Raw genomic sequence first — 13,838 nt, 5'->3', positions numbered from 1 at the left:
TCTAGCGCTAAATGTTAACTTATCATGTATCTGTACACTGTGAATCGCTCAATTGTAATCATGTATTGTCTTTCTGCTGACTGGTTAGCACGCAACAAAAGTCTTTTGCTGTACCTTGGTTACACGTGATGAGAAACTGAACTGAACTGAACTGAAAAGACAAATAAACCCGAGGATGGGCAGTAAGGATACCAAATTGAAAGAAAAGAACACCTATTGGAAATCTGACAGGTGTTCAGATTGAGAAAATAAAAACACAATAGTCCTCTGTACTCCTTGTAAAACATTTTATTGATAATTAGCAAAAGTCCATTATGATTTATAATATGTTTATATTGAAGGCAAATAAAAATCTAATACGCACATTAGCTTGCAACAATAATAAGGACATTACCTAGTCAAAGTTTAGATTTAAGTCAGATAAAGAAATTGCTGTTTCCATTAAAATAACACACATCATCATAGTTCTCAACCTCAATTTACATTCCAGTGTTCAACTTTGCAATTTCTAAAGCTAATTTAAACATAAGTACTGAAGGCATTTGCATTCGTAATCTAACCTGCTTTATCGCTTGGAAAACACATCTTAACTACTGTCATTGTTATAATGCAAGGAAATGCAGGAACAACCCCACCACGCCAACAGTGTAATAAATGGCCAAGGTTTCATGGTAGCTTTTTACAATTAGAGGGAGAATACTTTTGAACTGCACTAACATGCCAATTTTAATTTTATGCTCATGTTAATGGATTGGGCTTGGAATTAACTTCCAAAATAAGAGTGAAGAAACAAGGAACTGCAGTTGCTGCTTCACACAGAAGGACACAAAATGCTGGAGTAACTCAGCAGGTCAGGCAGCATCTCAGGAAAACATGGATAGGTGACGTTTCAGGTTGGATCCTTATGCTATTGAAGGGTCCTGACCCCAAAATGTACCTATCTTTGTTCTCTAGGTGTTGCCCGACCCGCTGAGTTACTCCAGCACTTTGTGTCCTTCTGTTTTCAAAGTAAGAGGATTACTTCTGAGAGATAACTTTAGTAATTTGGTTCAGTGTCTTAACAATCTTGAATAGCTATTACTGCCATGAAATGACTTGATGTAATATTTGATTGCTTACTCTCTTTAAATAATACATATGGAGAGTTGTTAAAGCAGCAATTTCACAATGCCTGCCTCGTGTATAAAGAGGTCCACACACACACAGTGGCCTCTGGTGGACAATGAAGCCTCTCAGATCAGCTGCATCTTAAATGGAATATAATAGAAGAAATGCAGGACAGATGCAAATGCAGAGACCAGATGTTTGGAAGCAATCTTTATACTCGGAAGCTGGAGGCTTGGTAAGAAAGCAGGTTAATATTCCTGAACTGCTATTTACAACACAGCTTTGTCTCAGGATGACTGGAATGGTATTCCACAAGCCGCCCATCAACAACCACCCCATCCCACACCCTGACTACGCTTGCCCAACCCATGAAAAAGATAAATTCTCCTGGTATATTTTTGTTTCATTGAAAGACAACAAGGCATAGATAAGAAGAGAATAGAAGACGATGCAGATACGGTTAATTGGGGAAGTTAGAAAGATGCCGTGTGGACTTCTACATGTTCTTAATTATGTTCCTGAGCAACAAAGAATAAAAAATAAAGCACTGATGCTGGAAATCTGAAATAAAATCAAAAAATGTTGGAAATGCTCAGCGTCAGCCGGCAACTGACCATCATGTTCTTGATTATAATGTATGATCTCCCCCCAGTCTCTAGCATCATCGCATCAGTTGACCAGACCCACCTAACTCCAAGCTTTCTGTAGTCTCAGTGCTTCCCTATTGCTTTTTGCCTATTTGAGGATCCTTGTGTTGCAGGCTGTCAGTGTACCAAAACGCTGAGCTGTCAGACAGGAAGCACCAACAAAAATACTGACGGGCGTTCCGAAGTTTTATGAGAAACACAAGCCTCTTCCTTCCCCATCCCTGCACAAACCCCACACCAAAAGCACCTGGTTTTGTCTGTTCATAAGAGCACAAAATAATGGAACAAGGCTGCACAACAGTGGTTCATTTTATCACTAAAATATAATATATCGTTGAAGTACTTTTTAAGAGACAAGGGAATGCAAGATTTAATCTCTGCTGAGTTCCCTGTCCTTTTTTAAGGTGCAATCTCAGATGCAGCATTTCCTTCAGTATGATTGGCAATATTAATTAGATGGTTTAATAATAACGTTTTTGGAACCCTTCAGATCTTTCAGCTTGTTGCAGTCGAAGTCCACAATCAGTTTTCTCAGGCCTGATTTCTGAGGCGTGAATTTTGCCCTCACCTTTACTTCCGTGCCTGGCCTAATTGACTTAATCCTGGAAAAAAAGAGCGAAGTTAACCAATGGTTGATTTTATTACAAAGATTGACACAAATGCTGGAACAACTCAGCGGGTCAGGCAACATCTCAGGACAAAAGGAATAGGGGACGTTTTGAGTCGAGACCCTTCTTCAGACTCTTCTTCAGTCTACGCCTCTTGTTTTTATTGCAACGTAAGGCGACTGAACCATCCTACCAACAACTAGTGAGCAGTCCTGAGCTACTATCGACCTCATAGGTAACCCTCGGACCATCTTTGATCGGACTTTATCGGACTTTATCTTGCACTAAACGTTATTCACGTTATTCCCTTTATCATGTATCTGTACACTGTGGATGACTCGATTGTAATCGTGTATCATCTTTCCACCAAAGATACTAGAAGAGCAAGATGAACCACTCTGTTGAAATCACCTATACTGAAGTGTAGTACGCAAAGGAGCGTAACGTCCGCCATTTTAGTAAGCAAAACCTGCCATTCGCTATGCCTCTCGCAGTGTAATTGTTTGGGGGGAACAGTATGTGTGATGATACCATAAAAATGCAGAATATATCTCATCTATCAGTTCACAGATTTTTGTTATTTTTCTTTTTAAATGTTTCTGCCTACTAAAATGGTGCCATGACATACTACGGTTTTTAGGGTCGAGTGGTCTATCTTGCTCTGCTCTATTATCTTTGCTTTCCACTGGCTGGTTAGCATGAAAGAAAAAGTTTTCACTGTACCCCAGTGCATGTGACAATAAACTAAACTCAAATGTATTAATTCAACTCTGAAAAATAATCAACTCATTAACAATTAAAGTTTTATATCAGACAAACGGTGAACCAACGAGTCGACCAATTTGGTGCACACAACATTCTATATAACACATCTCAGGAGATGCAGCAATCAAAGCACACTACTCCTACAAACACTTTCCTGGAATAATTAGAAGAGAATAGTTATTGAACCTTGCCTGAGCTGCATTCACTCTGAAGAAAAATCTTTGAAACCATTTCTGTCTGGAAAGCATCCTCTGATTTTTGGCTGTGTTACACATTTAAAATTGCAAAACTCCACCCAGTGCCCAGCTGTTGCACTATTAGGCTAAAGTTGACAGTGAGCTGGTCAACAAAAGGAGATGTTTGTGCAATAAAAAAAGAACAAGCTTAAATAAATAAGCATGCTTTATTATACTGGCCATACTTTGCACTTTTACTTTGAAGTTTGATTCCACTAAATAGACAATAGACAATAGGTGCAGGAGTAGGCCATTCGGCCCTTCGAGCCAGCACCACCATTCAATGTGATCATGGCTGATCATTCTCAATCGGTACCCCGTTCCTGCCTTCTCCCCATACCCCCTGACTCCGCTATCCTTAAGAGCTCTATCTAGCTCTCTCTTGAAAGTCTGATTTAATTTCAGAGGCATAGTACAATTCAGTGATGCTATTAAAACAATGCATGGTGCTACTGATTATCAATGAATTCCTAGGCTAGTCTATTTTAATGAACTGTTTGATGGGTAAATCTTGGGCAGGATTCTGAGAGAAACGTCTTGCATTTCAATCATTTATGTGGCCTCAGGGAGTCAAGAGGGGACTGATATAATGCTTTAAATCAGACCTTCAACAATGGTTGTGGACTGCAGCCAAGCATTGGTTGTAGGTGTGGCAGCTCCAAACTGATCCAAAAAAGCACTTTACATAGGCCCCAACACGTCTACTTACGGGCACTGAAACACCTGTTCATCAGTGAGGCCAGCTCCCTCTACATGAAAGACCCCATTGCACAGATCCTCCGGCAGCGGGTTAGTAAAGCAAATTTCTGCCACCATTTCTCGATACTGTTCTGGTTCTCCTATGATCTGAGGGGCCAAAAACGTTGTTTAATTCTCATCATATTTTGTTCTGCGCAAACTGTTAAACAATTGCTTTGCATTAAAATATTACACATCTCTTAAACGGACAAAACAAAATCCTTTTGATGCGCATCATTTTTTCAATTTTTATTTGCTTTGATCTTCTGCCACATTGAATAATTATTTTACAGTGTGCTATTTATTATCAGTTGTGGTTATTGCATTTGATTGAGGAAGACCCACATAGCGTTTAAGATTCCAAGCACTCTTGGGATGGCACTAGGAATGAAAGGCTGGAAGTTACAGCAATGCGAGGGCAAATGGGGAAAGGTAGAACATGGGGTGATTGGAATGTAATGAAAAGGAAATTGCTTGCAATGGAGAGTGAGCCCAGTATAGAATGTATTCACTGTCTCTAGGAACGGAAGGAACTAAGCATTAATCCCAAAAAAAAACAGGAGGAGTTGGCGGGTTTAAAATTTAAAAATCCAAAGAATCCAATGATTTTCATTCCAGCGCATTAGGAAACGGTTTGAAGAGAGTTTCGATAATGGTAGCTACTGAGATGGTGGAAGTTCTAGTTATCATCTAAAGTTCTGGAGATTTCAGAATAGTTTCTGCAGATTGGAGGGCACAAATATGTGCCCACTCTCCATTGCATTATATTTTATATATAATGGGAAAAAGAACCAACATATCAACGGACATCAGCTGCAGGGAAAATATACTGGAATCCATAACTAGGGCTGTAAGAACAAGCAGCTTGAAAATAAATAAGATTGAGGAGGGGAAAATATGCCTTTGTGAAAGGAAAATCATGTTAGATTAATCTGCTGGAGATCTTTGAGGATGTATCTGTTAATTGGTCTGACAGACCACTGGCCATGGTCTATTTGTGTGTCTGGAAAATGTTCAATTATGTCCCTGACAGTAGGTTGATCAGAGCACATGGAATCAGGGGTTACGTTGTTACATAGATTGAGAATCAGTTATTGGAGAGAATGCATAGAGAGTGACTAAATAGTTTGTTCTGTGCTTGGCAGACTGTGACTGATGAGCATCATAGGATTGCTTGGGCCCAGCTTTGTACTATATGTATCATGATTTCATTGATAGGAGAAAATGTCGTAGTTCTACACATGCGGAGAGTAAACAGATGGGAGTTAAGTACAGAGGATGCAAAGAGGTTTGAGGGTGATACAGTAGACTGAATTGCAGGGACCTAACAGATGGAATACAATGAGAAAAAATGATGTTTTCTACAATGCTGCACATATTAAAGTGGTGTATTTGTTAAATAGCGAGAGATTAAGTAAAGTCGATGTTCAAAAATATCTTGGTGTTTGTACACAAGTTGCCAAAAGCCAACATGCAGAAGCATCAAGATTAAGGGGGCAACAGAGTTGTAGCTTTTCTTGAGATAATTTATTGAGAGGATTTGAATACAGGTGTAAGGAAGTTATATTGCAATTGATCAGTCCGTACTTGGAATGTTGAAGACATGGGGAACTGCAGATGCTGGATTACAATAAAATACACAAAACTGCTGGAGTAACTCAGTGGGTCAGGCTGCATCTCTGGAGAACTTGGATTGTGAAAATTGAATTCTCTAATTTCAGATAGCATGCCCCACCATCCCACTATCCACCCCCATCCTCTCACACATACCCTTGCTTGAGATTCAGTGGTTCTCAATACTTTCCTTGGAAAGGCTGAAGATTGAGCATGTGAATGAGGGTTTGATGCTCAGAAGCCACATCCACTCTCCCTTTATTTGGCATTATATACCATTGCATCATGGTCATATATGCCATGCTGACCATCAACTATTTATCTTTACACCAAATCTACATTATTCTCTGCACATTCTCAAATATTCCCCCAGATTTTCCCATTCACCTGCACGTTGAGGAAAATTTACAGTGACCTTCATCCTGGGACGTGGGAGGAATCCGAAGCATAAGGGGACATATCATATCATATCATATCATATATATACAGCCGGAAACAGGCCTTTTCGGCCCACCAAGTCAGTGCCGCCCAGCGATCCCCGTACATTAACACTATCCTACACCCACTAGGGACAATTTTTACATTTACCCAGCCAATTAACCTACATACCTGTACGTCTTTGGAGTGTGGGAGGAAACCGAAGATCTCGGAGAAAACCCACGCAGGTCACGGGGAGAACGTACAAACTCCTTACAGTGCAGCACCCGTAGTCAGGATCGAACCTGAGTCTCCGGCGCTGCATTCGCTGTAAAGCAGCAACTCTACCGCTGCGCTACCGTGCGGTAGTCACATAGTCACGAGGAAACTCCAAAAAGAACATCACAGGAAGGGAAATCACAGCTGAATCTGGATCAACAGAGCACATTTGGCAGCAGCTCAACAAGCTGTGTCTTCGAGCCACCCAGCAATATTTGGTGGTTTACCATATTTGGTGTGTTAAACAACAGCTTCAGTTAGTAAGACATAAAATATAGCACGTGATCCCCTGGGCTATCAATATTCAAAGATAGTTTCAGTTCAGACATGAGGCTCAGCAGGATTTCACCAAGCAGACCACTCGATGTCTCAGACCTGCATGTTTTTTCATACAATCATATAAAATATAAAAGATTTTGCAAAGAGATGATAATTCCTATTATATCGCCTGGTAATGTTTACCTTAATGTCCAGTTCTGGATTCTGCAGTGTGATCACTTTTTTGGCAACCAGGACTTCGTTTGTGTCGTACACTACAACGAGGCTCGTGATGCAAATCTGATTGTGTTCTGTTATGGACTTGCTGTAATCTGAATAACGCACCTGAAAGGTCTCGGTTTTTACTGAAGAAAAGAAATAATATTGAGTAATACATTAAATATATTTTACTGAAAAACATTCTTGATTTTCTTGCTTTCTCATTGCTGTTCTGTTGCATTGTTTAGTTTTTAAGTTTAGTTTAGTTTAGAGATACAGTTCGGAAACAGGCCCTTTGACCCACCGAGTCCATGCCAACCAGCAATCCCTGTCTATCCAACACTATCCTACATACACTAGAGATAATTTATGATTATACCAAACCAATTAATCTACAAACCTGTACTCCTTTGGAGTCCAAAGGCCCATGTACCTCTAAACCTATCGTATCCATGTACCTGTCCAAATGTTTCATAAACACTATGATGGTATCTCCTCCGGCAGCTTGATCCATTTACCTACCACCCTTTGTGTAAAAAAATTCCTCTCAGGTTCCTATTAAATCTTCCCCCCCTCATCTTAAACCTATGTCCTCTGGTTATTGATTCCCCTACTCTTGGTAAAATAATCTGTACATCTACCCTATTTATTTCCCTCACGGACTTATACACCTCTAAAAGATCACCCTTCATCCTCTTGCGATCCAAGGAATAAAGTCTTGGCCTACTCAACCTCTCCCTTTAGCTCAGGCATTTGGGTCCTTGCAACAACCTCGTAAATCCTTTCTGCACCCTTTCCACTTTGACAACAACATGGTGCCCAACATTGAACGCTACACTCTAAATGTGGCCTCACCAATGTCTCTTACAACAGCATCATGACCTCCCAACCGATATACTTGTGACATCACTTTGAAGGAACGTTGTACTTGCACTCCTAGATCTCTCTGCTTTACAACACGCCACAGACCCCTGACATTCACGATGTAGGTCCTGCCCTGGTTTGACTTCCCAAAATGCAACACCTTGCACTTCTTTTTATTAAACTCCTACTCACCTGCCCAACTGACCAAGATCGTGCTGCAATTTTTGACAACCACCTTTGCTATTTACAATACCACCCACATTAACGTCATCTGTAAACTTACTAATCATGCCTAGTACATTCTCATCCAAATTATTGATATAGATGGCAAACTACAATTGACCTCATAGAGAATGCTAAGGCACACCACTGGTCACAGGTCTCCAGTCCAAGAAACAACCTTCCACTATCACCCTCTGCTCCTTCCACGAAGCCAATTTTCTATCCAGTCAGCTAGCTTTCCTTGGATCCCATAAAATATAACCTTCCAAAGCAGCCTACCATGCAGAACCTTGTCAAATGCCATGTTGAAATCCATAAATACAATGTCTGCATCTCTTTTTGGTTACATCTTCAAAAAATTAAATCAGATTTGTGAGGTACTATCTCCCACGTACAAAAGTGTGCTGTCCATCGCTAATCTAAATGCCCTGTCCATCTAAATGCATGTATATCTTATCCCTCAGAATTCTCTCTGGTAACTTAGCAACCACAGATGTTAGGCTCACTAGCCAGTAGTTCCCAGGCTTTTCCCTGCAGAACATTTTCCACCTTCCAGTCTTCCGGCACCTCGCCCGTATATAATGATGACTCATAAATCTCAGCCAGGGCACATGCAATTTCCTCTCTAGATTCCCACAGTGTCCTCAGATATATGTCAGGCCAGGAGATTTGTCTACCTTCATATGCATTAGGATCTTTAGCACCTCCTCGACCGTAATACTGACTCCCTCAAGAAACTTCTATTGATTGCCCTAAGTTCCCTGATCCTCATGCCTTTCTACATGATAAAAACAGAGGAAAAGTACTCATTAAGGAGCTTGCACAATTCCAGTGGCTCCATACAAAGTTGGCCACTTTAATTCCAGAGGGCCCCATTCTCTCTCTGGTTGTCCCTTTTCCCTTAATGTACTTAGAAAGTCTTTTGGGATTATCCTTAATATTATCTGCCAGAGATATCTCCTGCCCCCTTTTTTCCTTCTTGATTTCCTTTTTAAATCTAATAGAACAGTGGCCACTGGTTCCAAAAAGCTCATCCACGAACACTTCATCCACTTGCGCCTCCTTATTTTATAAGACTAGATCAAGTGTTGCCCTCTCCCATATATGGCCCTCTACACATTATGCCTGAGGAAATTTTCCTGAACACATGTGACAAATTGTGACCAGTTGAAACTTTTTGCACTATGAATGGGTAAGTTAAAAACACCTACAATGATACTCTAATTAGTTCAGCAGCTGCCTGCAATCTCCTGGCATATTTGCTCTTCCGTTGACAAATTGGGGCCCTGTAGTACATTCCCTACAAGTTGATCATCCTTTTCTTATTTCTCAGGTTCATCCATATAGCCTCACTGGACAAATCATCAGTAATGTCTTCTCGGACCATTGCCGTAACATCCTGCTTAATCCATCTGCTCCTCTTTTATTCCCACCTCTATCTCTCCTGAAGCATCTGTACCTTGGATCATTGAGCTGCCAGTCCTGTCCCTCACTTAACCAGGTTTCTGTCATGGCTACTTACATCCCAGTCGCATGTACCCATCCACGTGTAGATAGGAAGTTCTTTATTTCCTAGGATTTGTTTCAATTATCTTCACAATGATTCAAATATTAAACTCTTATAACACCTTCACAATCGCAACATTACCTTCCTGAGGTCCAAGATTGAAGTTCTCCACATTTTTCCATCCACACTCCTGAATTGGTTTCCCATTGTAGAAGATGGTTTGGGCACAGAGAAAGAGTCCACCAGTCTTCACTGCTGAAGTGTTATTTGTAACAACAACAGAGGTCTCAAAATTCTTTCCATTCTGGTTGGCTTGGCTTGCGTTCAGTTTTATAGTCATCGGATTATCCAACATGGTCGGTAAATTGACTTTCGCATCTGCTTTATTGAAAGTATCCCTTTCTTTCTTTGAATCTTTATTTTAATTGAATAATTGTTGCATATGTTAGAACAGTAAGAAATGTTCCTTCCTTTTTTGTGCAAAATTTCCCATAAGGAAAATAAGCACCAGAGACATCATGGAGAATAAGATTCTTTTCAATGTTTAAAGTTAAAAAGCACTTTCCTCCCACCAAAAGTTTTAAAAATATCCTAAATACCTGATGTTTATAGATTTATAAGAAGCAGCATTATTAATTATTAACTTTGCCATGCCATTCAACATTATTGACTGGGTAGAACTTATTCGTCATGTAGATCTGGATTTCCCTCTCATGTACGACTCATTTTTGGCAGAAAATGGACTTATCCAGAAATGTATGATTTACTGCAGAGTCACATTTACGCATGGCACACCTCAGTCATATTGGTGGTGAGGCCACCGTTTGAAAATTCAGTGTCTGAGGCTTAGAGAGTGGGCGCCACTACATTGGCCCTTCCCCTGTGGTAGAAACCAAGTAGAAAGCACACAAAGGATCGGGGCAGGGATGTCACAAATGAATGTGGTGGGGGGAAGGGGTCGAGGGAAGCAAGGGTTGTAGATTGGAAAAGGGGCATCATGATCAGACCCTGGGTCAGATGCTGGTGAGCAAGGAGCAATCACAAGTCTGTAGTGCTTGTGGTGGTGGTGATTGGAGGTAGTGTGAACTGTGCTATGCTGGAAGTATGGATGTGCTGGAGATCTGCAGGTTGGTTGAAAGGATCAATGATCAGGGCTGTGACCACGGGGCAGTGTTTGTATGTGGGGAGGGACAGGTTGTTCTGGAGAATGGTCATCCATACGGTTTGAAGCCTTGGGGTAGTGTTGGGTGCTTGAAGGAGAGGACTTCTGAAGTCAGCCTTTTTCACCTCCAGTGGGGAGAAAATAGCATTATTAAAACATCATTGGCTTTTCACCATCCCTAGCAGGAGATGGTGCTAAATATCATACATGCAACTTGACATAATATGGACTTTGAGCAATATCCTGGAGATAAGAGTGTGACCCAATTACTCTATCTCTCTATTAAACTCTGCCTCCAAAGAGGGAGTCAAGGGATGTCAAAGAATCAATCTGCGATAATTATGATCACCTAAATAAATTAGTTTGGAGGTCTTTCTCTCCTTTTTTAACATTTGAATTTCCACCTGGTGCCTATATTTTTCTGGCAATGATCCTACTGCAACTCTGCGCAGCAAATCTATTAGCCTTCGATCCAGCCTAGAAAATCATGCAGTCACAGTACAATTAAGTACATATGGATGCCAACTATATCAAAGAGTGAGCAAATTAGTTCCACTCCTTTGTCCCCTCGTGTGGTCCCGGAATTTCCCCTCTCAGGAGAGTTGTTCCCAATGTTGGGGGAGTCCAGAACCAGGAGCCACAGTTTAAGAATAAGGGGTAGACCATTTAGAACGGAAATGAGGAAAAACTTTTTCAGTCAGAGAGTTGTAAATCTGTGGAATTCTCTGCCTCCGAAGGCAGTGGAGGCCAGTTCTCTGGATGCTTTCAAGAGAGAGCTAGATAGAGCTCTTAATGATAGCTGAGTCAGGGGGTATGGGGAGAAGGCAGGAACGGGGTACTGATTGAGAATGATCGCCCATGATCTCATTGAATGGCGGTGCTGGCTCGAAGGGCTGAATGGCCTACTCCTGCACCTGGTGTCTATTGTCTATTGTCTATCTTTTTTCCCTTGCTCCTGTAAATAATAGATTTGTCCAAATACCAGTTAATCATTAACATTACATAATTTCATTTATGATTATTAAATATGTTTCAACCAGCTGGCTTTGAAATGTCTCCTGTACCATTTGTTATGCATACCAGTTTAATATCAGCATCCTCACTGCTTACCTTCTGCATATTTATAATTGTGTGTAATATCCTCGCGTTCATTTCTCCCAACAGCCTTTGTACTGACGTGCTGACCAACTAATTGATGGTTGACGCTAATCTGTCTTTTTGAACCATCTTTATAGACAAGCCATGACACGCAGTCAGCATTGACTTCAGCAAAGACAAATGGAGTGTCAAATTTCAGATCAACATCTCCATTTTTAATGGCTTTGAGAGGAGATGGTCCACAGCAGAACACACCTGTAAAGAGCAATGCTTAACATCACTACAGTGACAACAATGAACAACTGAACAATGTTAATCGTCTATAATACTTGGAATTGCCAAAGCTTTTGTAAGTTTCGAAGCTTCATGCACCTGGAATAATGTTTACAAGTTTGACTTTCCTACCTAAATAAGGATAAATCTTGTCATAGACTAAGTGATTCCTTTTTGAGGGTTGATTCTGTAATTAAGTGAACAGGATTTATGCCCTCTAAAGTTTCAAAGAAAGAGAGGCGACTTTATTGGAACATCAAAAATTCTTACAGAGGTTGTCAGAGTAAATGCAGAGTAAATGGAACATATCCCAAGTTGGGATATATACACATGCAGGGATTATAGTCTCAAAATAAGGGCTTTCAAGATAGGAATGGGAAGAAATTTGTTTATCCAGGAGATTGTGGATCTTTGAAGTTCTCTAGCCAATAACACTGAGGAGGAATAGTTGCTGAATATATTCAAGACAGAGTTTAGACACAAAATGCTGGAGTAACTCAGAGGGACAGGCAGCATTTCTGGAGCGAAGGAATGGGAGATGTTTTGGGTCGAGACCCTTCATCAGACCAAGGCAGAGTTTGTTGGATGTTTGGACATTAAAGGAATCAAGAGAGATAAGTTTAGTATAGGCCCTAGGGTAAAATAACCCATCATGGTGAAATAATGGTTAAATAACCATGATCGTATTTGCAGTGCCTGTTATGAGGGGCTAAAAAGCTGACTCCAACTTCTGTTTTTTACTGTATGTTCATAAATATGCAGGCAAATTTAATCATTTTTGGCCATTACATTACTAAGTAATGGTTGCTCAGAATGTTCACAGGATCTTGGCCTTAGGTTATATTAACTGAGCCCTGGGCATTTGCAGTGAATGATATTAGGTACTAAAAAAAAATACAATGCCTCTGGCATTTGCAGAACTAGAGACATGGGACCTGAAGCATGGTTTGGTGTCCATCTGCTAACATGACAGTCTGTTAACATAACATGTTAACATAACATGAAAGTAGGGAGGTTATTGGGGCATGCCCAAATAATTGATGCTGGCTGTACACTGTTGACATCAGGGGGTCTTTGCAACTGCTTGTAAATTGTTTGCTTCAGTTCAGAAGTGCCTGCATGAATTGATCAATATTATATTTTCAAATGATGCTCTGTATCTTTAATAAGGATTTAAGACATGGGTGTTAGATGGGAACAATTTTATCATTGTTCATTTTCTAGTTAAAAGAGTTTGAGCAGAAACCAATCAACTGGAATCTTTGTTTGGTCAGGGAAACATAGCTGTTCATTTGGAGACACTGTGCAGTTTAGGAGAATACTTACTTTCATATTCACTTCTCCATTATGTTTATGAGTGACATAAAAATAAGTCCTTATGTAACGAACATGTTAATGAAAGACATATGGAATACTTTAGGAATTTAACTGCAGATGCTGGTACAAATCGAAGGTATCACAAAATGCTGGTGTAATGCGGGTCAGGCAGCATCTCTGGAGAGAAGGACTGGGTGACGTTTTGGGTCAAGACCCTTCTTCAGTCTGAAGAAAGTTCTCGACCCGAAACATCACGCATTCCTTCTCTCCAGGGATGCTGTCTGACCCGCTGAGTTGCTCCAGCATTTTGTGATACTATGGAATACCTTATATCATCTACAATTACCTCCACTCCTTTCCTGTGGAGTTGGGTCCAGAACCTGCCAACCATCATAGCCTGGCTTCAAGTCAGGGCGTGTCATCCAGCTCTCTACCCAGCAGTGGAAGTTCCTTCAGAGACACAAGAGAATAACAACTTATAATATTAATAAATTGATGAGGAAAATG

The 13,838-nt window shown here is 40.5% G+C and overlaps 1 protein-coding gene across 1 annotated transcript in view; it reads right to left on the bottom strand.

The window, feature by feature from the left end:
- Positions 1 to 278: 278 nt before the first annotated feature.
- The window catches only part of LOC144604488 (protein-glutamine gamma-glutamyltransferase 2-like), a 31,763-nt gene continuing 18,203 nt past the window's right edge, over positions 279 to 13,838 (bottom strand). The window contains exons 8-13 of the mRNA XM_078418965.1: positions 13,678 to 13,781; positions 11,754 to 11,996; positions 9,623 to 9,895; positions 6,874 to 7,034; positions 4,073 to 4,209; positions 279 to 2,356 (exon numbers count right to left, since the gene is read on the bottom strand). Coding sequence (XP_078275091.1) covers positions 2,203 to 2,356; positions 4,073 to 4,209; positions 6,874 to 7,034; positions 9,623 to 9,895; positions 11,754 to 11,996; positions 13,678 to 13,781 — 1,072 coding nt within the window. The 3' untranslated portion in view covers positions 279 to 2,202. The remainder of the gene's footprint in view (positions 2,357 to 4,072; positions 4,210 to 6,873; positions 7,035 to 9,622; positions 9,896 to 11,753; positions 11,997 to 13,677; positions 13,782 to 13,838) is intronic.

This window comes from Rhinoraja longicauda, chromosome 22 (assembly GCF_053455715.1).
Source record: "Rhinoraja longicauda isolate Sanriku21f chromosome 22, sRhiLon1.1, whole genome shotgun sequence".
In the NCBI taxonomy this organism is placed as follows: domain Eukaryota; kingdom Metazoa; phylum Chordata; class Chondrichthyes; order Rajiformes; family Arhynchobatidae; genus Rhinoraja; species Rhinoraja longicauda.
The sequence above is the reverse complement of the archived record's forward strand: the minus strand, read 5'-3'. Positions and strand labels throughout refer to the sequence as shown.